The sequence below is a fragment of the Semicossyphus pulcher genome, unplaced genomic scaffold (assembly GCF_022749685.1).
Source record: "Semicossyphus pulcher isolate SPU_LCO1_2020_fin unplaced genomic scaffold, fSemPul1.0.p SCAF_13, whole genome shotgun sequence".
NCBI classification, from domain to species: domain Eukaryota; kingdom Metazoa; phylum Chordata; class Actinopteri; order Labriformes; family Labridae; genus Semicossyphus; species Semicossyphus pulcher.
Window position 1 is genome coordinate 27,293,841 of NW_027211637.1, and position 23,132 is coordinate 27,316,972.

At 40.1% G+C, this 23,132-nt stretch overlaps 2 protein-coding genes across 2 annotated transcripts; one reads left to right on the forward strand and one right to left on the reverse strand.

Moving 5' to 3' along the window:
• Positions 1–218: 218 nt before the first annotated feature.
• Positions 219–4,024, reverse strand: LOC138589292 (trypsin). The gene is made up of 5 exons (XM_069659506.1): positions 3,970–4,024; positions 3,615–3,768; positions 1,502–1,640; positions 470–724; positions 219–374 (listed from the first exon to the last, which is right to left on the reverse strand). Exons 1-5 carry the CDS (start codon positions 4,022–4,024, stop codon positions 219–221), a joined length of 759 nt encoding a protein of 252 aa, XP_069515607.1.
• A 4,773-nt stretch (positions 4,025–8,797) lies between these two features.
• LOC138589842 (trypsin-3) lies at positions 8,798–14,888 on the forward strand. Its single transcript, XM_069660307.1, has 5 exons — positions 8,798–8,852; positions 12,275–12,431; positions 14,005–14,146; positions 14,256–14,522; positions 14,718–14,888. The coding sequence occupies exons 1-5, from the start codon at positions 8,798–8,800 to the stop codon at positions 14,886–14,888; spliced, it is 792 nt and encodes a 263-aa protein (XP_069516408.1).
• The last annotated feature ends 8,244 nt before the right edge of the window (positions 14,889–23,132 follow it).

Sequence of the window (23,132 nt, forward strand, 5' to 3'; positions counted from 1 at the left end):
TGGTTTATCAGAACCAGTGGATGAATGAAAATCAATTTATTATAAAAAGGTTTTAACATATTTCAAGGAAAACTTCAGTCTAGAAATGACTGGACGCTGGTTCTAAACCCAACAAGTATATGGAATTAAACTTATCTTAACCACAAGGAAAGTAATAAGAGAATTTAAAAAAGACCATTCAGATTACTGTTGTGTATTGGGTGAAATGTGGGGACTGTTCATGGTGTGTGTTTGTCAATAATCCACTTGATCCACTGGACGTAGTTCCTCACTTTGGTGTAGACTCCAGGGAAGTATGGGTTTGCGCAACTGATACCCCAGGAGACGATGCCCTCAAAACGGCCATTGCAGATAAGCGGACCACCAGAGTCACCCTGTGCATCACCAAGACAAATCAAAGATGGTGAATCATATTTTCACTTCCAGTCTTAAATGGTACACATTGATGGTATAAGCTCAAAGTCAGTACCTGGCAGGAATCTTTGCCACCCATCCGAGATCCAGCACACACCATGTTATTAGTGATCATCCCCCAGTAATAGTAATGGCAGTAAGGGATTATCCGCACGTCCACAGCACGTAACACAGGAGAGAGGGTGTAACTGTAAAGCTTTGTCACACCCCAGCCGCTCACTGTGCAGACTTCGGCACGAAGTGGTTTAGCCTTTACATCTGGCAGAATAGCTGGCTGCACATAAGCGTTCAGCTTTGCCGGCTTACTCAGCTGTAACACAAACCAAAGTTCAGGCACCATTGACCATTTTACCAAGGCAACCATTTTCCTCCGACATCACATTTAAGTAGGGTAGCTCAAATACTGTTATAATGTCGTACTGCCGTTTTTTAGGTTGCAAGCCATTTAAATTAAGGAAATCTGACGGATCATTATCATTTCACCACCTCTTGATTGATAAGCAACTGAAAAGAGAAAGAACAGTGGAAATAAACAAAATCATGAAGCAAATCTGACCGTATTTCAAACAGCTAACATTATCATTTAGCCACTCACTAGCTAGCATTACCATAAGATAGAAAGTGGCCAAAAACTTATATTACATTTTGGTAGTGTAGAAGATTACAATAGGAAAGCCGTAAATTCCTAGCTAACGTAATGTTACACCCAGCCAAGGAAGGCGTTCAATGCTAACGTTAGCTGTTGTCTGACAGTAGCTAATGAGTTATTAAATATGTTGTTTTACTTGCTTACTACTTTTTCTAATATGGCTTGATGTTCTTTTGGATTTTCAATATAACTTTTTTTTCTAATGCTCATCAATCTAGAAGCAGTAAAATTAAAATGATTTGTCAGATTCCCTTCATTTATACGACGTATTGTATGTCAATTTATGCGAATAATGAGTGATTTATGCAACTTATTAAACAACATTATAACAGCATTCAAGATTCCAGTTGAAAATGGCCCCTTTGTGAAGAGCGTCTGCATGTGTCATTAAGTTCATGTATCGTATCTATAATGTCCAGCTTCTACTCTTCTGCTTACCTTGAGGAGCATGATGTCGTTGTTGAATGTCTTGTAATTATATTTGTGGACAAATATATCTGAAACATTAAAGGCCTGTTCATATCCTTCTTTTTTCTTCAGGTCGTGTTCACCTAACACCACTGTCATCTGAACTTTCCTTAAAAGCAAAACAAAAACAACATTAGGTGTTTTTAGGCTTTAGCTGTGAAAATGAAAAATGCTGTCACTCATTTCTGCTTACACATTTGATTAATATACAATCTTATACAACAGTTGGTTCCGACCAAGTAATCTGATTGGACAAGAGGCATTCCATGAGTGCTGACTGGGACTTTTCACTCTGTAGCTGTGTCCCAATCCATGGGTTGCAGCCTTCGAAGGAGGCGGTCCACGGAGGATGCTCCATTCATAGCCTGGGAAGACCGTTAAGCCGAACTGAAATGAGACGGTCTGGTCTACCCTTGCGTCACCAAAATACTACTCCTGTTTCCAAGCCACAGGTAGCTAGCGGGCTAAATAGCTAGCATAACTAACGTTGCTTAAGTTAACCCAATAGTTTAAAGATAATTTGTTTCGAGGGCCCTTTCGTTTTCCTAATGTGTGTTAAATGTGGAATACTATTTGGTTGAGTTGAAACCAAAAACGTTTACATTTTAAAGTGTATTCCTCTGCCGTTTTGAAGTCCGCCATGTCGTTTGAATTGCCACGCAATGCATCTTGGGATACGGTGGGCTGCAAAGGATGCACCCGATGGATCCTTCACGGCCGGGGAAAGGAGCGCGCATTTGTTGGTCGCATCTGAAGGAGCATTTGAATTGGAATAGCCTTGGACGTGCTTCTGTGACGCACTCGGCCTTCATATACAGCCTTCGAAGGCTGCAGCCCCTGGTTTGGGACACAGATTTATCACCCCGCCTCAGCCAGGTTTTCTGAATACTGTTTACTGTTTTATTAACATTACGGCAGACCGTATATGTCTAGATTGATCAAGCTGGTACCTCTGAATCACACAGCAAACAAATCGGATTTGTGGTCACCTGGAGACACAGACTGCAGGGGAATGTTTGGGTTGCTTGGCAACAAAAGTCCAGTTTCCGTTAAGATGTGGAACTAGTTGAGTTGGTGGAGCAAAAAGTAATCTGTAAAGTAATTCTTTTTACTGCTATTTGCTGCTTGTATAACTGTTGTATAAAACCAATATCCCACTCGAGGCTGTGATGATGTACTGAATATCGTCACGGCTATGATTATCTGCGGCCTCGTGCCTATGACCCAATCACAGCCATGATGATTTTCAGTACATCACTCCCTCTCATGTGAAATTACATAATTAACACTTTTAAAAACTAAAGGGGGATTCTGAGCCTTTTTACTGAAGTCCTGTACTTGAGTTCCGGTTTCTTTACTGTAGTTTTTTCCTTCTTTTGCCACTTTCTTCTCTACTTCACTACTCTTCAGAGGGCAATATAATCATTCTAACATTTATCTGACAGGTTTAGTTACTTTACAAATTAAGATTTATGCACAAAACTGTATTTTATCAACAAAAAAACAATAAGCAACTATTTGGATAATCATTTACGTTGGATTATCATTTAAGATTTTTTCACTTTCAACATTTTTGCAAACCAAATGGAAAATTGCTTAATGATGAAATTAATCAGCAGATCAAGTCATAATAAAAATAGCTATATTTGCAGTCCTACACAAAAATATTACCCTAATTTAACAACCTAATTAGTAATAATAACCTTATGGAGTCCCCCAACATATAAGACAGTCAGACTCCATCACAACATTCACTCTGACACTGTGCACTACACTTGTTTTAGGTTGATGTCTGGTTTTAATAATGTTCGAGTAATGTTCTGTAAGGTGACTTGAAAGGCGCCATCAAATAAAATGTATGATTATTTATTATTAAATGTAATAGTTTCACTGTCAAAGGGAACATTTTTTGGTCATGAGTAATTTTACTGATAATAATTTCTTGAATATATTGTACTCAAGTAATGCATGAATTTTAAATGTCACAGAGAAGTTATACAGTGTAGAATTAATACTTTAATTATGTGAAAACGTCTCAAAGCATCAGCATTTATATGTGTAACAGTCTAGTGGCAGTACTCACGGTTTCAGGCAGTGGGCAGCAGACACCACCCACTGAGGATGCACTAAGGTTCCTCCACAGTAGTGGTTCCCTGACTTATCTTGCACGGACGCCTGACTTGGCTTCGAGTTTGGCCGCACCTCACGACCTCCAATGATCCTCACTGCAAATGTCTCTGTAGACGTGGAGAAACAACAGAGTTATTTTGGTTTATAAAAGTTAAATTTAATTCATATCTGATTCTCAATGGTGCAGCAGACACCAGAGAGGTTTTAGACCATGTATGTCCATTACTCCTTATCAACATACATTTCTTGAGTAAAGGATTTAATACATTTAATTATGCACCCAGGAATTTCTTGATTGAGCAACCTACCTGATACTGAGAAAGCCAAAAGCAACAGCACTGTAGACCTTCGCAGTGGTGTCATATTTTTGCTTCCCATCTGTAAAATAATAACAACTTTTAATAGCTTCTATACAAGGAGGGAAAAAACAATTAAATTACTCTGTGAATCCCGATTAAATCAAATTATCTCTGCGTAAGCAAAAATAAATTAACACATTAATAACACATTAACCTAAATTAAGTTAGCGTTACATCTTTTATCAGTAGGCTGCACGCACATTTACACAACTTAGCAGCTTAATTTCCCTCTGTGTAATGTTTTATTTTAATATTTTAACTCATACTTAAATATATATGACTTACAGATTTTGACTTACAAGATGTTGTTGTAAGTACGTGAAGTGCAACATATAACATATAAATGCCAACATTTTAAAAGCAAAACTTTCTCATTCAAGAAACACAACTAATAGATTAATCTATTAACAGACTGGAAATAGTCTGTTAATGTACGACAATACATTAAGACCTCACTGAAATCATATAAATTCTCTACTGTATCGTCTTTATCAGACTTTGAAACTAAAATACAATTTTTAATAAGCTCAATACCAAGCTTATATTTTAACATATATTTAACAGGTTATTGTTCATTTTTGTCTTACGTTGAAATTTGGTTATACACCTGACTATAATTCAATAATTAAAAAAAAGAAGGTTAGACTCACCTCTATGTTACCTGTAAGGCCCAACGCAGAAGCCCAGAGAATATCTCCAACTGGTGGGACCAAAGCTCTTGTGTTCCCTCTTATAGTGTAACTCTAACCGTGTCCAAACCTTTTGTTTAAGTTATCTTTTCGTCTGGTTTTGTGCTGTGTCCATCTCACGCTGTCACAATGAAACTGACCTACTATATGACAAAGCTTAATGTTCCCTTGTATTATGTCTGTTTCAATGCACTGGTCTTCTGCGGCGCCTTGGGATGTGGAGGTATTCATGATGGGAAGGCCTCTACAGGGTCATCAGCTTCACCACGGTTTCGAACAGAGTACGTGTTCATGGGCCTGTTGATGTGATGGAGTTTGTTCATATTAATTTGTCATGATGTGAATTTATTGCATGTTTGTTGTGGAGCAAAGAAAGAAACTTGACATTGACTATTTTATTTAAATTGTCTAACTGAAGGACCTGAAATCAAAACCTGTCCCGTGTACAGATCAGCATTCATCTCGCTTTGCAAATGCAATTAAAAATTAGTTTTAGTCATCACTGCCTTAATCCACCCTTTGATTGACTGTGATAATGATACTGTCGAAATATTATACCACTTTAGAACTTGCTGAAGTGTTGTGATCATGCTGTTTAAAAGTTAAACACTAATATAAATGTAAAATACATTTTAGAGATGCCAACATATACAGTAATTAATCATATAACTCAAAGGAAACCTAAACTTCACTCCATTACAATAGGCTTCCAATGGCTTATAGTTCTACTGTACTACACAGACTGGTTTTGGTACACGTACTAGCAGATACATGCTGCCACATTGATAAGACTAATACTAAAGAAGCTGATTATGTGTCTAGCAATATTGGGTTGACTGAAAACATTTGGGCTCCCAACAGGGTTCAAATCTAACCCCAGAACACAGACCTCAAGCCAAACCCGAGGACGTGTGACATGTAATCCTACTAGCGTGCTCCGTGCCTGCCTCCTTGTCTTCCTCCTTTGTATTTCCACAGGGAGTTGACAGAGACATGAGTTATCTGGAGGAATCTGGATTAAATGCCTGAATCACCTCAGCTGGGGCCTGTTAAAAAGGGAGGAGCAGCAGTTTCTCTCACCTTCAGGCTCGGCTTCGTCTTTACAATGACAGCCTGCAGGAAAATCGCCCGCAGGCAGTGCCTATTGTACTGTTCTACAAGTAAATAAATTATACCCGAGGCTTCAAGGCGAGGCTTATCTGCCCCTGGAGGTAATGTATAAAAGTCACACTTTGCATAATCATAACATAATATTAACAAAGGGTTGCATCACACCAATTAGTTCTTTGAAATGTATTATTACATATTTACACCCAGTTACTTGAACTATGTCTTAGCTAACTGAAGCTCAGTAACCAGGCTAACCTTAGCTTGCTAATATGTGACCCATTTACATTGAACCATTAAAGGTGCATTATGAAATATTGTTGACTAATCTGAGAAAATGTTTAATAATTATGTAAACTGGAAAGATTTTAAATCAAAGTTCACACAGTTTAACATACTTCAAATGACAAGACATGCTAATGACCAAAATAAGCTAGGGAGTTAGCTTTAAAGCTCGTGTTGTCATGCTACAGGGACTTCCTGTTTACCTAGAAAACTTAATGGCACTACAAATCTTTCCTTGCAACCATTACACACATTACTTAAATCTTAACTAGCTAAGACATCAGTTACTGGAACTGTTTTCGTAGATAACTAGCCAATTGACAAGACATACTGTACGTTAGCTAACTAACATATGACTCAAAATTGGGCGATCTATAAATTGCTCTGTAATGTCAATAAATTAACAGATTTTTACATCACCTAACAATGAGACCTTCCTATACAGTCATGTGAACCAGCATATGTAGAAGGACTCAGGTCAGTTGCACCTGAAAAATCCAAAAGCTGTGATGTTTATTTGCTCCCATGTGCAGTGCCTCTCTTCAGCTCCCCTACAGCGCTAACAGTGTGCAACACTAGCTAACATCAAAAACCACCAGCACCAACCTCAACACAGAGTTCAACAAAACAAAGTTTCACCTAGTTAAGCCCATCTGCTCAAACGCATGTGACCTGTATTAATGGAAAACTAGGGCAGGGACTTTGATTCATTGGGGACATTTGTTTGTTTTCAGCTATTTTTTCGCTAGCTTGAATAAGGCTACATGTGCTGAGTCATGCTACTGCTGGAGACGAGATGACAGTAGGTATTAGGCTAGCTAACACGTAGCCTAAGGGCAACTGTCTGAAAACTGTAATCCAAGATTTTCTCAGCATCTACACTCCAGTGAAACATTTTGTTACTGCATCATGAATTAATTATTTTTTAAGTGATTTCATTTTTGTTGTTCTTCTAATGCTAGTAATTAAATGCAACACTTGAAGCCCCTCAAGTATGTTATAACCTAGATATGTGTCAACCCTAATAAGCGTTGTTTTTTATCTTTGTCAAGGCTTACAGATGCCTTTAAAATCAAATACAGCTGTGCTCATAGACGTTCAAATCTTCTGAAATTAATATCACAAGATAAGCAAAGACGTTTACAGCAATGACTTTTCATCTCAGGGCCAGACAGACAAATATGAGAATGGGGAGCTTGCAGGCTTGTGTAATAACAACAGCACTTGGACTGTGCGGCGGGTCACATGGAAAAAAGTCAGTGGTCAGCACTCAGGGGACGTGAGAGGCACCGAGAGAGCAGCTATCAGTAGCAGCGAGGGCAACAGAGAGGGCCATTAGCCGGACGAGGTCAGGAACTCCACAGAGGGACGGCAGCAGTGATGAGACCTGCCTGCGATCTGCTCCATTTTTAATGACACACCGGCAGCAGAGTGGATATGGAGCAGCAGTACCAACTCGACCTGGGTCAGATGGAAAAGCTTTTGCTTCTTGTCATCAGTCAAACCCCCTGTTAATGCTTCCTTGGGAAAAAAAAATATGGGAGACGTGTGCTGCGAAGACTCTTACTGAATCTTCTTTAATTTAGGAAGACAGCCGCCCATTTAATCGATATTAGCAGTGACAATCACGTCAATTTTTTGTCCAGTTATCTTACCAATAAAAAAAAACATAGATGCTACCATTTGATTTGTTGTGCCGGAGATAGCCTAAAACTAATCTGCCGTCAGATTACAATCTAAACATACGTACAGGGATTGAAGAGCACTAAATACATTAAACAAAGTAACACACATTAGTTAATCACAAAGCACCATATCAGCATGAAAATATATGTTTAACAGATACTTACCTAAATGGTACGCATGATTTCGTATATAAAATGTGTGATCCTACAAATGTCGTCAACACTTGGTCACGACAAACCTTTTGCGTCTCATAAGCTCCTTGCACACAAAATTTGCAAACGGATGAATCCATTTACCTCGACTTTAAGCGGATGTTTTCCTGCCAACCCCCTAGTAAAAAGTCAGCGTGAAGTCGGGGTGAGCTGATGTGTGAACGCAGCAAGTAAGAGTCAACATACACACGAGTTTTTTGGCTTTTTTTAACGCTTTTTATGCTCACCTCCGTGGCCAGCATTATGTTTTCTATGTCTGTATTGTGGAAAAAATTATATCATAATTTTTTTCTCTTAATTTCGAACACGTGGTCAAGGTGTCCCCTAAAAAACTACTGGATGAACTTAATGGTGTGGGTTAAACAAATATTAAATTCAGGCTTTTTGTTTCACGCAGAGAAAAGGGGCTGAAATATGTGATATATTGGACACAGGTGACGGGGAAACTTTTAGAGCAGCTGTAAAATGACATGACGTGCAGAATAAAGACAACACAATAATCGTGTGCATCCTTTATCTTTGATGTGACAGTAAAATGGGCCTTCAGTAAATTAGGGGATTACATAAACAATGACCGAGTATATGAGTAGGTCATGGCAGAGGTGAAAAAAGGGGGCACTGCTGTGCAAGCTTTAATTATATATTATTCCTGGACAAGGTGGTGACCATGGAAACTGAAATAGAAACTATAAGAAACCTGAGCGTGCAGGTGTGATGTCCTCCTGTGAAGATTAGACAGGTAGCACAGAGGTGAAGTCTCCCTCTCGGCGCGTAGACGCATCTCTCCATTGTCTCGCTATGGAGCTGCCATCTTTATTGCTCTGTGTGCTGTTAAAAGTCCTTGCTGTAAACTGTAAGTACGCCGTTTTACTTTGATATTTTACAGACTGTTTATGTATGCATGAAAGGGCTGTAAGTGAGGTTATACCTCTGGGTAACAATGGCAGGACATTCGAGATGCATTTTGTGTTTAACACCCTGAAAAGTCATGCTCTTAGTTTAAGCTTCATAAATCGACTTTGTATTGTATTTGATGTATCTGAATCAGCATCATTAAAATCTCTTCTATGAATGTTTTAAAACATGCTGGCTGTACTTTTTGGCACTTTTAGTCCTGTTGCTCCCCTGAGATGATCTTTTGATATTAAAATTTGACTCGAGACATTTTCATCTGAGCTTCTTACTGCTTTAAATCATGAATAACACTCACAGTAGTTGGGGAGAAATGGCACCAATTGAACTTTAATTTTTTTTTTCATACAATAGTGAAAATGCAATTTAACTTATTTCCAATACAAAGCATAAAAATAGTGTGTAAGTTTGCAGCTATTGCTACGTTTCAGCTCTTGTTCCTTGTGTGACCTTAACATGTATTTTGTAAATAAAATATAAAGCTTTCTATATAATAAATTACATCTAAATACAATTACTATAGTACACCAATACGCATGTACCATAAGATTTAGTAATTTTAAGTACAATAGACTGAGAATGAGCACAGCTCTGGTTTACTTTAAGCTAGCTCTTCATCTTTGTTGTAAGGGTTAGCCTTTTTAAGTAAGTTAATTTAGATCATCAATGTTGTGTTTTACGGTTGCAATTCAGCATGCTCCTAATTAATCTGTTACTGTGTTTGCATATGTGTGGAAAGAAGTTAAGGGGCCAAACTGTTGATACATTTACATCTTGTACATGGATTTGCTTCTTGTAAATATTTAACATTCACTTAAAACTTCATCAGCAACGTGATTTTAAATGTATTAAAAATGCATTTTATCACTCACAAGAAAGACAAAGGCAAAAGTAAAAGGCAGATAATGAGTAATTGTGGTCAACGCCCTCTTTTGTGCCTGGCAATTATATCACCAGGATAAAACATGAAAGGAGACTCGATAACAGATCTTAACAGGTCTCGAACTGAAATGGGACTGAACAGAAAAACCCTGGATTCTGACAAACAATAGGAGACCCATTCAAGGTTCAGGTCCAAGGTCATTACATAACGCCTTCTAAAGCGCCTATATGTGTGTGTGTGTGTGTGTGTGTGTGTGTGTGTGTGTGTTTTTCCCACACACACCCAATCCATGCTGTATACTGTATAGAGTTACCATTCTGCTCTTTACACGCACCACTGCTGCTAATTGTAGCTCAGGATCAATATCTGGGACAGTAATGGGAGTGCGTTGTTCCATCCCTGACGGCATTTCTCTGTGTCTGAAATGGCTCTTGGTCAATGTGGTGTATACTTTAAGAAAATAATTATTTAATATGTTTTCAGCGTGGATGCTCTCAGGGCTGTAGCCAGGATTTTAGAACTACTGAAGTGCACCAAAGTCCCCCCAATTCTCTAAAGTTTGAAGTATTTGTTCATGTTCTATCTTCTCAGTTAACTGTTAGGCACATTTTGTTTTCTTATCTATCAATCAATCAATTGATATTTAATACAGCAACTTTTACACAAGTTAACTGCAATTCAGACTGGTTTGCAAGCAACTGACAAATCGTAGGAGGTTAAAAATAGAAAAAAGAAACAAATGCACACAAAACAACCCCAGAGACTTAGAATCTCAGAAAGATAATACAAGCAATGAAAGTACACAAAAACAATCACATAAATAATAATGTTAATATTAAAAGCACAACATAACAGACTGAATTGATGTTTATAGATCTGTTGTGTCAAAGCCGCTCTTTACTACCAGGAATGTAACTCTCCAGGGCAAACACTGAATCACTGGCCTGACAAATGTAGTAAATATATTGACTCTAAAATTACTGGAATCAGCCAATAAATCACTAAACACTTGTGCATTTTTAATTGCCTTAAGTGCCCTTTGGGTTATTGAAACCTGCAAACTGCCAAGAGAAAAAACACAGAAGACGTGACCTCAGTTTCAGGCCTGTGAACTCTGAAGGGATGCAAGAAATTATTCAGACTGCCTCTTGGATATATGAAATGTCAAAAGACATCATAAGACAAGTTCAGGCTCTCTGAGTTTTGGGTTCAACCCAGTTAAACCTGAGTGACTGAAACAGAATAAGAAGCCGTGTCAGAGGAATTCAGATTTTATTCATTTATTTATTCATAGGGTTTAAAGATTCAGCATATTAATAGACATTTCAGTTAATGTGCAAGTTTAGTCGTCGTGGCTAATTTTCAAATGTAGTCACTTGGTAGCTGAAATGACAGCTTTAAAATACACATTAAAAAAATCATTAATAGTATTACGTATCAAAAGTAAAATAACTATTATGACATCAGGAAAAACTATTATACAGTAAATGATTGGATTACTGGTGTATTAAGTGCAAGTTTAGGTTTGTAATTGGTCAAAGCGGAGATGATTCAATAATTTTATTGGATGGTTTATTCTGTAAGGTAGCACCATAATTCATAACCTCATTATTGGGCGGCTGTGGCTCAGTGGTAGAGTCGGACGTCTCTCAATTGGAAGGTTGGTGGTTCGATGCCTGACTGCTACAGTCACATGTCAAAATGTCATTGGGTAAGACACTGAACCCCATATTGCTTCCAAAGGCATAGCCATCATGTGTGAATGGGTATAAATCCTGATTGGAAATTGGCACTAAGGCCTTTGCCATCAGTGTGTGAAGTACAGTCCATTTACCATTATTTGCGTGGTGAAACTGAAAATGAAAGTTGAGTAAAAGCATGAAGTATCAAATATGGAAATATTCAAGTATCAGTAAATCACCTGATAAGATCTACGGAAAATAAAAAGTACTAATGGGTAAAAATAGCAACAGCACACAAATTAAAAATGGATCTTTGGATTCTTTTAGAAATTTCCGAGCAGGTTTGCTGTTCTAAGATTTGAGGGATGCCGCTTTACCAGATTCCTTCTGAAAAACTTCTAAACTTGAGTTAACGTACTTTCTTTACATTCCACCACTGTTTTTTTGGAACCAAAAACCTCGACATAAAAAGTAAAAAGTCAAATCAAATTAGTGCGTCATCTGCAAACAGTTAACATCAGCTAGATAATGATGGCTGGACTCATCGTCACTGTGAATCAATGAACCTCACAGATGAGATGAGTTTCTATTGATCTGTTAATCCAGAATCCTCTGAGCTGTGATTTCAGCTGTTGTTCTCTTTTATGACTCATGTTGTTTCTGCTGATGCTGCAGCTTCTGTAATAACGTTACAACTGTGTTAGCTTTGTGTGGGTTTGTACAAAGACCTTAAGGGCAGTTATTGGTGTTTCTATCTCTGAATCTAATCTTCTTTATTTCCCTTTGTGTGTGCAGCAGGTCAAGAGCCACAGGACCGAATAGTGGGAGGACACGCACCAGTTCCACATTCAATCAAGTACGTTGTGACGTTACAGACGAATCTGCGTCAGCCCTTTTGTGGAGGCTCCTTGATAAATAAGTACTGGGTGATTTCAGCCGCACACTGTGACATTGGGTAAGTTAACTTTTCTCCATTTTATTTACCTCGACAAAGTCAAAGATTACTTCAACCTCAAGCAAAAACACAAACTTTACCAACAATTCAAAGATCACAGGGTGCTAAACATCTCCATGTAAGTAGGTTGTACGCAACAATATAAGGCCTATTGACCTTCGGTGACATCAACTTGAGTCTCTGTGTGTAAATACAATTATTTGGAGCCATATCAGATATGAGTTCATATCAGTTTGAAAGTAACCTGGGCTAAGAGAAAGCAAACGAAAGTGATACAGGCACTTGTATCAATGGAGTAACAATGGAGCTCTGTGGTCCTGCAATCTGACACATACATATGATGGCTTCAGGCTCACTGAAACCAAACAACACAAACAGTTTAGCTTACAAGGAAGCAATAATAATTTTCCGGGGGGTTAATTCCGAAAAGTTAAGCAGCAAACTGATACTGTCCTTTTATTAAAAGACAATTACTGGACTATTTGTGTTGTCAAGTTCCCAAATTTCAGCACAGAGTTAGTGGTCCAGTAACAATACCGAGTCACTTTTCTTTACAATTCATTTATGTTTGTATCTACTTCGAATGAATACAACATATATGATCATTTCGCAAGCGTTAGATAGCAGCTAAGGTTATAGCATTGAACCACTTCCTCGCTAACATTACTGCTTGACAGTGTAACCTGATGCAGTGGAAAAGTTGTTAATTCCTAGCCAACTGAAATGTCCTCAAACAACCCTTAGCCCATAAACTTGAGTTAGTAGTCCAATTACGCTTCATTTTATTTATGTTTATACTTTAAGTTAAAACATATTTGATAAATCATTCACTACTGTTAAACAGCATCTGACGTTAGCATTCAACCACTTCCTAGCTAACTTTGCCGTTTGACAGTGTTTCACGATACAAAGGGAAAGTTGTTATTCTTAATTGAAATGTTAGCTAGCTAACTGAAATGTCCTCAAACAAACCATATTCTATAAACAGGAGTTAGTCGTCCAGTAACGCCTCTGAGTCACTTTTCATGTATGTTAACGTTAGCATTCAACCGCTTCCTAGCTAACTTTGCCGTTTGACAGTGTTACACGATTCAATGGGAAAGTTGTTCATTCCTAGCTAAGTGAAATGTCACGTAGTCAACTGAAATGCTACCGACCTAACTGAAGTGTAAGCTAGCTAACAGGCTAGCTAGGAATTGGTGTAAACATTAGCAGTTGATAGCTAGTGATTCATCAAGTATGTTGCTTTAGCAAGAAATATGGCCCGATTCCCTGCAGTGTATATTTGAAAACCTGGAATTCAGATTAAGCGAAAGTGACAAAGGACAAGGAAAATTGTTGCCATGTGAATATTGTGAATTATTGCAGGTTCGTCTGGTTCCCAGGCTATTTTTGTTGCTCCTGGAAAGGATCTAAAAGTTCTGATTTTAAGTCTGCTTCTGCAGGAATACTAGAACATATTCCGGGAGAAAGCAGATCCCAAAATGTTGACCTTTTCTTTTCATTTTAATTTAACACAGTTTTAAAGCCAGTGTACTATCTATAATGTCCTTTTTTTTTTTTATCTCTGCAGGGTTCACAGGATGCTGATAGTAGCAGGGGACTATTCTCTGACCATCTATGAAGGCACAGAGCAAGAAATCCTGCCACAACTTTTGATTCCCCACCCTAAATACAACAGCAGCACCAATGACCACGACATCATGCTTATAAAAGTAGACAATTATTGTTTTTTAGAGGGTGTTACTCCGTCTTTGTTTGCATTAATTAAGTCACTCTCTGTTGGCCTGTTTACTGATCACACTGTTCACCCTCTCTCTCCAGCTGAAGGCCCCAGTCAACCTGAACAGCTACGTTTCCATCGCTCTGCTGCCTCGGCACGGCGCCTCCATAGCAGAGGGCAGGTTGTGTCGAGTGTCAGGATGGGGATACACCAGCCCCGGTGGAGGCCAGATCCCCTCCACCCTCCGCACTGTCAGAATCCCCATCGTGTCCACACAAAAATGCAACAGCAGTGACTCTTACAACGGCACAATCACAGAAAACATGCTCTGTGCTGGTTACAGTATAGGTGGAAAGGATGCCTGTCAGGTTCGTAGAAGTCATTATTTTCAGTCAGTTTATGGATATGCTGCCATTTGGATATAAAATGTCCTATTTTACATATAGATAGATATTTTCCAGTGACAACAACAACAAAATAGCTGTGAGAAAGTCTCTGTTTCATACATAGATACAAATATAATAACGTTATCCCTGAGGTTTTCTTCTTTCCGTATGTTTCAGGGGGACTCTGGAGGTCCACTGGTATGTGAGGGCCGGATCTACGGCGTGGTGTCCTGGGGCAGAGGATGTGCAGATCCAAAGTTCCCTGGAGTCTATACAGCTGTGTCCAAGTACCGCAGATGGATAGACAACACTATATTTAGTCACTACTACAGGTGTAACAAGGACTAGAACTAAGATTTAAAAAAAGAAAAAACACCCAGCAGACTTGAATTTCTTCCTTTCAATTGACATTTTTAGATTTTAACAATTGTGTACATATCAATGTATGTTAAAGAAATAGTTTGACATTTTGGAAAATATGATTATTTGCTTTCTTGCTGAGAGTTAGACGAGAAAATTGACACCTCTCTCATGTAGGCTAATGATAATGCTACAGCTAGTAGCCAGTTAGCTAGCTTAGCATAAAGACTGGAAACAGGGAGAAACAGCTAGCCTGACTCTTTCCCAAGGGTCCACCTATCAGCACCTTTCAAGCTTACTAAATAACGTATCTCATATCTAATCAATTTAAGTTGTTGTTTTTGGGGCCAGACTGTTTGTCTGTGCTAAGCTAAGCTAACCACACTCCAGTTTCACTTTTAACGGACAGATGTGAGAGGTGAATTGGTTAATTTCCCAAAATGTCCAACTGTCTTTAAGTTTCAAGCTTGAAATTTATGGCGTCTGTCGTTTACCTTTTTGAATCACTCCAAAAACAAAACAAGTGATTGATAATCCACAAACAACCCTCTGGTAAAAGAAAAAAGGACATATTGACCACATTCCCACAATGTCAAGAATGAGGTGCCATATCTCTGCTTGAATTACTCACAATCAGTGCGAACATAGCCTTGTGGAAAACTATTGGAAATGCTTTGAGTGGCGAGTGCATGCGCAAAATACTGGGACCAACATCAAATTTCACAGGCATCAATAAAGTGATTCCTTTATTACTTACAGTAGCATATAATTTAACACCACCAATTCATACAGAACTTCTGGCAATTTGAATGTAGATGATCTTAATTACAGTGGTTAAGAATCTGTACTAATGTGTGTTTATGTGTGTGGTGGAGGACGACAAAGCAGCTGCATTTTTTTTAGTTAGTTTGATTAGTAATTACGTTTTTACTGCCAATTTCATGTGGTTTATTTATGTATTTGGTGTTATAAACCTGGCACTATGCATAATGCACCTTTACGTGTGAGAGTTGTGCAAATGCATAAAAAGAGAGATTGTAATAGTGAGTGTGTTACAAAACGGTGACATGAACTGTGGTGTTTTCTTGTTTTATACTCTTTAATAAATGACTGATCATTCCACTCTCTGGCTGACCTCTTCATTTTCAATTATCGTGCTGATCGTTGATCGGAGGCTCCCAACATTTACCCGACTCATGTTTTGGCTTAATGAGGTCAACAAGGTAATTATTTAGCGAAACATGTCACTGAAATTTGGACTATATAGTTCGAATTTTCTGTCCCTTTTTAAAGCAAGATGGACATCCATGTTAGTCCAGATATAGCCCAATGCCCAATGTATGCCAATTGCTAGTTTTTGCAATCTCTTGAATCCATCAGCTAGTCTGACAACAATATAGCCTCAGAGAGCGATGGCCAAGTGATGAGCAATAAAGAAGATCCGACCAAGACCTCTTCCTCTGGGTTTTTCCATTGAGTACTGTTTGACTACCAATGTGAAAAGCAATAATGGAGTTGGAGTTGAGAGGTAACGTAAGAGCAAATAGCTAGCTGGAGTTCTGGGATTACATTGATGTGTTCTGTCTCTTTTCCTCTCCACACGAACCGTTTTCCTGCATCCAACCACAGTCCAAAGACGAGGCTGAAATGCTAGAAGACAATAATACTTGGACTACAAATAGCACCAAACATTTTGTCAATTTTCTACAGATTCAGAATTTTAGGTGAATAGCTTTTAAATCTGATATTTGTCAGATTAAGGGCCTGTGTAAACTAAGGGCGATTTTTGAGCTGGCAGCGCCCATGACCTCAGTTTCAGAGCGCTTCTCACCGGCCTACTGTTGCTAGGTTACGAAAGTTGTCTGGCTGCCTTCTGCTTCCCTTGGTAGTGACATAGACGGATTACCACATGGGCAAAGTGGGCACATGCCAAGGGCCCTGAGCAAAGGGGGGGCCCTTGGCTTCAAGAATGAATATCCTGTAAAGTGTTTCTTTCACAATGTTGTTTGAATAACACAGTTTAAGTGTTTCTTCGTTAAATCCCGTAGATGTAATGATGTAATAACATTTTGAAAATTGAGAAAGTGGGTCGGCAAAACTGAAGACAGAGAGATGCTAAAGAACACACTTTGGTACATTAAATATCCTCGATTTTGACAGGGGACCTGGACGCTAATGCAGCGCAGGATGTGCTTTGCCCCATGCTATTGTACGACCACATTTTTGTGCTTGGTGAGGGTACACGCAGTGCACGTGTACGAGGCCTTTTTGCATTTGTGTAGTGCCCTTGGCAAGTTTGTGCCCAGGGCCCGTGGTCATGATAATCCGTCCATGGGTAGTGATACATTAGGTTTGTTTAAAATTGCTCTGTTTGTTTAATATTTGCTTTTATTCGAGGAAATTTTACGAAGAAAACATAAAAACAATGGACAGGAATCGCGTTCTTGCGTTAGCAACAGCTCTACACCTGGAAACTGGACCCTCGAATAAACAAAAGGATTAGTTTCTCTTCCGCCATTGTTGTTGACAAAGTTGATATCGGAAGTCCCGACCCTTCTTGATTTCATGAGCATGGCGGTGTTCCAAAAGTTGAATTATTTTAAACTTTGAGCGCAGCGACAAAAGTGCGCAAAAATCCGCAATAGTGGAACGTTTAAGTGAGAAAAAAACAACAGATTTCAAGATCCAGCTTTCAACCTGAATGGGCCTTTATTTGCCCCTCAGGTTCGAGTAATGTTTCATCATCTTTTCAGCGACTTTGTTCTGCTATGACGCCGCTCTTTGCTTTTAAGTGGAGGCTTTTAAGAACGGATTACAGGGGCTGTTTGGATAGATAACTGGCAAAGCTTGCAAAGTCCTCCTCATGCTGTGTCATTTATACAACAAAGCCATTACAGGGGGGGACAATTAATTAGTCACTACACTGATTAATTTTTAAAAACTACAGCGATGCCTTCAGGTCCCGGTTGCTTGTCACCAGCTCCCTGAAACAGCTGAAAAATTATCCCCAAACTGGAATGCCTTCATCAAATATTCACGGAGCCAGTTTTCCCTCGGGGCAATCTGTGTGACGGCTCTCAGAGGCTGGACTTCTCCTTCTCGCCTCAGCCAGCAGTGATTCCTGTAAAGACCGAGACACAGCCAGGTGAAATCAGTCCGGCGCGCATCACACCTGATAGGTGTTGACGTATCACAACAGAATAAATAGTTGATGTCCTACTTTAGAGGCCTCTCTGGTTTCCGCGCTCGGCCCCGTTTGCTCTGTGATGATGGGTGTGTCAATGCCCTGAGTGATTGATAGAATTCAGCGCTTTTATGTCTCTGAGTTTACAGGCCCGGTTACATAAAGGCTGATTCTCCTTTGTTGTTTCACTGGATGGCCTCTCCTGGGAGTACACCGACTGACATGGTTGATCTGGAGTTCCCTACACGCTCGCTCACAAAGGGAAATGTCCCTCGCTGGCTTTATGTGTCTCCTGTGGAAAAGTATTGATCGAGGCACAGACGTTGTGATCATTCCCAGAACTGCTTCTCCCAAAGGACTCTGCTTTGTGGCAGCCGGGAAGACAAAACATGTTTTATAATGATAATGGCTTTTTTTCCCCAAACTAGGCCACCGGAATCCTTTGTTTTCCAATATGTGTTTTTATATTCAAAGAACAAAGTTACTTTAACGCCTCGGGCAGAAATCTGGGCTATCATGGGTGGAAATACAAATTACATAATATTTAAACAGAGGCGGAAGAAGGAAACAGATCATGTATTTAAGCAAGGGTACCTGAGCAACACTGTAAAAACACAATATAGAAAGAAGTCCTTTAAGTATCAAAAGTAGTGGTCAAATAAGGGGAACTCGGACATGAGTCAGCTTCTTTTGATCACTAAAGGGTCTAAAGGGTCGAGGTTGGGTGGGATGAGAGGGGGTTGAAGTAATATGGGATGAGAGGGGTCAAAGTAATGTGGGATAAGAACGGGTCGAAGTAGGGTGGGATGAGAATGGGTCACTAGGGTGGGATGAGAAGGGGTCAAAGTAATGCGGGATGAGAAGGGGTCGAAGTTGGGTGGGATGAGAAGGGGTCACTAGGGTGGGATGAGAAGGGGTCGAAGTAGGGTGGGATAAGAGGGGGTCGAAGAACTGCGGGATGAGAGGGGGGCGAAGTAGTGTGGGATGAGAACGAGTCTAAGTAATGCGGGATGGGAAGGGGTTGAAGTAATATGGGATGAGAGGGGGTCAAAGCAGTGTGGGATGAGAGGGGGTCGAAGTAGTGCGGGATGAAAGGGGGTCGAAGTAGGGTGGGATGTGAATGGGTCACTAGGGTGGGATGAGAATCGGTCGAAGTAGTGCGGGATGAGAAGGGGTTGAAGTTGGGTGGGATGAGAAGGGGTCACTAGGGTGGGATGAGAAGGGGTCAAAGTAGGGTGGGATAAGAGGGGGTCGAAGAACTGCGGGATGAGAGGGGGGCGAAGTAGTGTGGGATGAGAAGGAGTCGAAGTAGAGCGGGATGAGAAGGGGTCAAAGTAATGTGGGATAAGAGGGGGTCGAAGAACTGCGGGATGAGAGGGGGGCGAAGTAGTGTGGGATGAGAAGGAGTCGAAGTAGAGCGGGATGAGAAGGGGTCAAAGTAATGTGGGATGAGAAGGGATTGAAGTAGGGTGGGATGAGAAGGGGTCGAAGTAATGTGAGATGAGAAGGAGTCGAAGTAGGGTGGGATGAGAAGGGGTCACTAGGATGGGATGAGAAGGGGTCAAAGTAATGTGGGAAGAGAAGGGATCACTAGGATAGGATGAGAAGGGGTCAAAGTAATGTGGGAAGAGAAGGGGTTGAAGTTGAGTGGGATGAAAGGGGTCAAACGGGGTTAAAGTAGCGCAGGACAAAAAGGGGGTTGAATGGGCTCACGTCACCTGGAGCCCTCAGGAACCTGGGAGTCAAGACTCAGGGTGGGGGCATGTCTCGACGCGGAGAGAAGGGGTTAGGCAGGGTTTCGGTTTATTCAGAAAAGTAACTACAGCTGTGAGATAAATGAGTAAACATTTACAATATTTTCTTAAGGAGTGTTGTAAAGTATAGAAGCAAAACAGCAGAACGAAATTGAACTAAAGTAAAGGACCCTGAAGTTGTGCTTAAGTAGGTTAGCTTAGGTACTACCACAACTATATTTAGGCTTGTACTGTTGCCTGAGCTGAGTCCCCTGTTGCAGATAAAAGATGTTGTATTCAGGCAACATTGTGAAGATAAAAGCTTTGATAAAAGACAAGAAACATAATGGTTGCAAGAAACAGCAGTGGCAGTTAAAAGAGGATGAATGCACATGACTCATTCGAACCACCAGGGGGCATTTGATCATTAAAGCATGAGGAAGAGAGAAACAACAGATGAGGTGCAGGCCTGCTGGCACTTCCTCCTACTTCTCCTCCTCTTTGATTCAAATGAGCCTCTGAAGTGAGCGTAAAAACATTACATCATACGTTTATATCGAAATGATTTCATGAATGTGTTTTTAGTCAGCTGTTTTAGAGGCTTCATTAGAGGAAGTAGCTTGAATGTCCCTGCATGGTCGACTTAATTTAGCCGAGACTTGGAGGCCGGACAACTGTGTGAGTTCAGTGGGATGCCAGGAAGCTCCGAGGCATGACAGAAGCTGAGATGAAAACGTGACTGGATTATTATTGTGCCGTCCTCTCTTCAGAACCAGAGAGCCATTCAGCTTCACAAACAGCCTCTTTTTTGATTTTTCCTTCTTTTCTCTTCTGACCCTGCAGAGATTCAGGCACTTTATTTTATTTTTCCTACAATTTATCTCCTAATCTTTGACATGGCTCCAGCCAGGAGGCTTTTTCATGAATCTGGGGCAACAGGCACGTGTAAAAATCTGAAGAGGATGGAATAACTGGCTCGGAGGCAAAGCCTGAACTTTAGTTTTTTTATGAATATTAGAAAGCATAATCATCCTGCAAGAGAAATGGACAGAAGGGATGGAAGAAAAGAATCCCTCAGTGATTCGTCTGTCAAACGTTGCATTGTTACTGTGCAATCAAGCTTTATATAAAGTGTCCTTTCAAAGTAAAAGCATTGCACTAGACTCCAAAAATAGATGGTCTGAAACAGGAGGAAAAATCCGCAGGATAATGAGCAGACTCAATCAGCCACTCAAGTTCAGCTCACTTATATTCCACCGAATACAGCACTCAGCAGTCAAACCAAAAGAATAACTAATATTGCTGTAAAAGCCAGAATCCTCAATTTAACGGTTATCTCATAAGCCAGCGACACTTACAACCCGTCAGCGCTAAAATCCATTACGTCTAAAAAGGGGCCATTTGTTTCCTCTGCCCATTGAAGAAGGGATCGAGGCTAAATGGAGATGAATAGCTTAAATGTTTCGTCCTGACAGATACGGCAGAATCCACCTGGGAGAGCACCGCTGAATATTACAAACCACTCACGTTTAAAGAGTCAGGGAGGTGGAACTGGACGGCACGAGCAGGGGATGGATCCTCTACGGTGGAACATATGGTGCCACACATACCTGCTCCAAACAATCAGGCCATAATTAGCCTCTTTTTCCTCTAAATATGAGGCTGCGATCACATTTCAAGCCAAAGTAATCAATTTGGAATTATTGTTATTTTTTAAACTGACCTGAATGTGCAGACCAACAACAACCAAGACAACACAAGCAGCACAACGTCATAAAGACATAAAGGCAACCAAAGTCAGTGTTTACGGTTTAATTTATAAGTTGATGTTCAGTGCAAGACAGCAAAATTTGTGAGCATATGAAAACAAGGACACGGAGAGGAGAGCCAAATTTTTGTTTATGGCTTTTGAGAGGCAATAGCTTCCACCTCCGTGTAGAGGTGTGTGCTGCTGCAGAGCTGAGGCCAGGAGTGGTGGGACTACTCGAAAAGGTGTCGCAGAAACAGACTTCTTTCAAAGTTTAAGGATCTGTCAGCACCAGTGGAAAATTGATCTTTTAAAGTTGCATTCATTTTAGTATGCCTGATTAGCACAGTGTTATTTCAAGTGGTCAGATTGGATCTGTGCGTCCAGACGTCACCAACCCGTCCACATGGGTTGCTTCAGTATAGACCGAGACATCAGTAACTCCTAAGACGATGGTGATGCAGCTTTCGTACTCTGAAGCATGAGTGACGTCTACTCTTACATTGCTGCTGCTTGTCATTGTGCAAATGACGCAAAATACTTTGAACCACTCCTGGACTAAAGCACTCATTGCACACATGGATCAAAGACGCAGCTCTTGATTCCCAATTACATTACAGATCTTTGTCTTGGACGCTACAGCAAGTTATTTGGTCATTATTTGTCACCTTACTGTTTCCACTAACTCTGCTTATCACAGTAACATTTGCACTGCACCTTTAATAGCATTTTTTTTCATTTTAATTACTTAAAACTTGTTTCTAACCTGTGATTTTTTCCGGGTTTAACAAAGGGCAGGTGTTACGTGACAGATATGTCATGTTTCTTGTACGCTACTGGAAACCTGAATTTCCCTCGGGATCAATAAAGTCTCTGTCTAGGCTGAGGTCACATTTAAAAACATCTGACCTTTATCCAATTTAGCTCCACAAAGGTTTTGCTCAGACTGCATGCAAAGCCAAATCAGATCTTTCAGTAAGACTGTCAGTAGTGTTATATTCAAGTGGTCAGAGTGGATTTATGTGTCCCAGCGTCACCGACCCGTCCACGTGGGTTGCCACTGACACGTCAGTAACTTCTCAGACGATGCTGACACGGCTTTTGCACTCTGAAGCATGAGCGACGTGTACCGTGTGATCCCGCTCATCTGCTCTGCTTCACTTCTGCCTCTATGAATTTTACATTGCCGTTGGTTGTCACTGAGCAAATGACGCAAAAGACTGTTTGAAATCCAAGTTGACGGCCACGACACCTGAACTGAGAAACGTCTGTAAAATCTGACGGGATTTCTTTTCTTTCAGACTTTAGAAAAATCAATCATATACAAGCTGATGTGCCTGAAACAGTGAGTTAAAGTGTCAGTCTGCAGAAGGCCACAGTGGGCCACATCAGAAATATAAACATCAGACTCGATATGATTTGTGCTTTTGACACTGAGTCACATACAAGCAAATAATATGAGCATCGAGACACTTCTGCCAGCAGTCTTTATGTAGACCTTAATGTACTGTCGCCATTGTGTTATGCGTCAGTGTCACAAATGATTACTTTATAAGGCCCTTGTGATT

Excerpts from the sequence above, each read along its gene's own strand:
- LOC138589292 (XM_069659506.1), bottom strand. The coding sequence starts at position 4,024 with ATGACACCACTGCGAAGGTCTACAGTGCTGTTGCTTTTGGCTTTCTCA. Across the intron at positions 3,769-3,969 it reads TTTGGCTTTCTCAGTATCAG|AGACATTTGCAGTGAGGATC; the intron begins GTAGGTTGCTCA and ends CCACGTCTACAG. Across the intron at positions 1,641-3,614 it reads GCTGCCCACTGCCTGAAACC|GAAAGTTCAGATGACAGTGG; the intron begins GTGAGTACTGCC and ends TTTGCTTTTAAG.
- LOC138589842 (XM_069660307.1), top strand. The coding sequence starts at position 8,798 with ATGGAGCTGCCATCTTTATTGCTCTGTGTGCTGTTAAAAGTCCTTGCT. Across the intron at positions 12,432-14,004 it reads GCCGCACACTGTGACATTGG|GGTTCACAGGATGCTGATAG; the intron begins GTAAGTTAACTT and ends TTATCTCTGCAG. Across the intron at positions 14,523-14,717 it reads GTGGAAAGGATGCCTGTCAG|GGGGACTCTGGAGGTCCACT; the intron begins GTTCGTAGAAGT and ends CGTATGTTTCAG.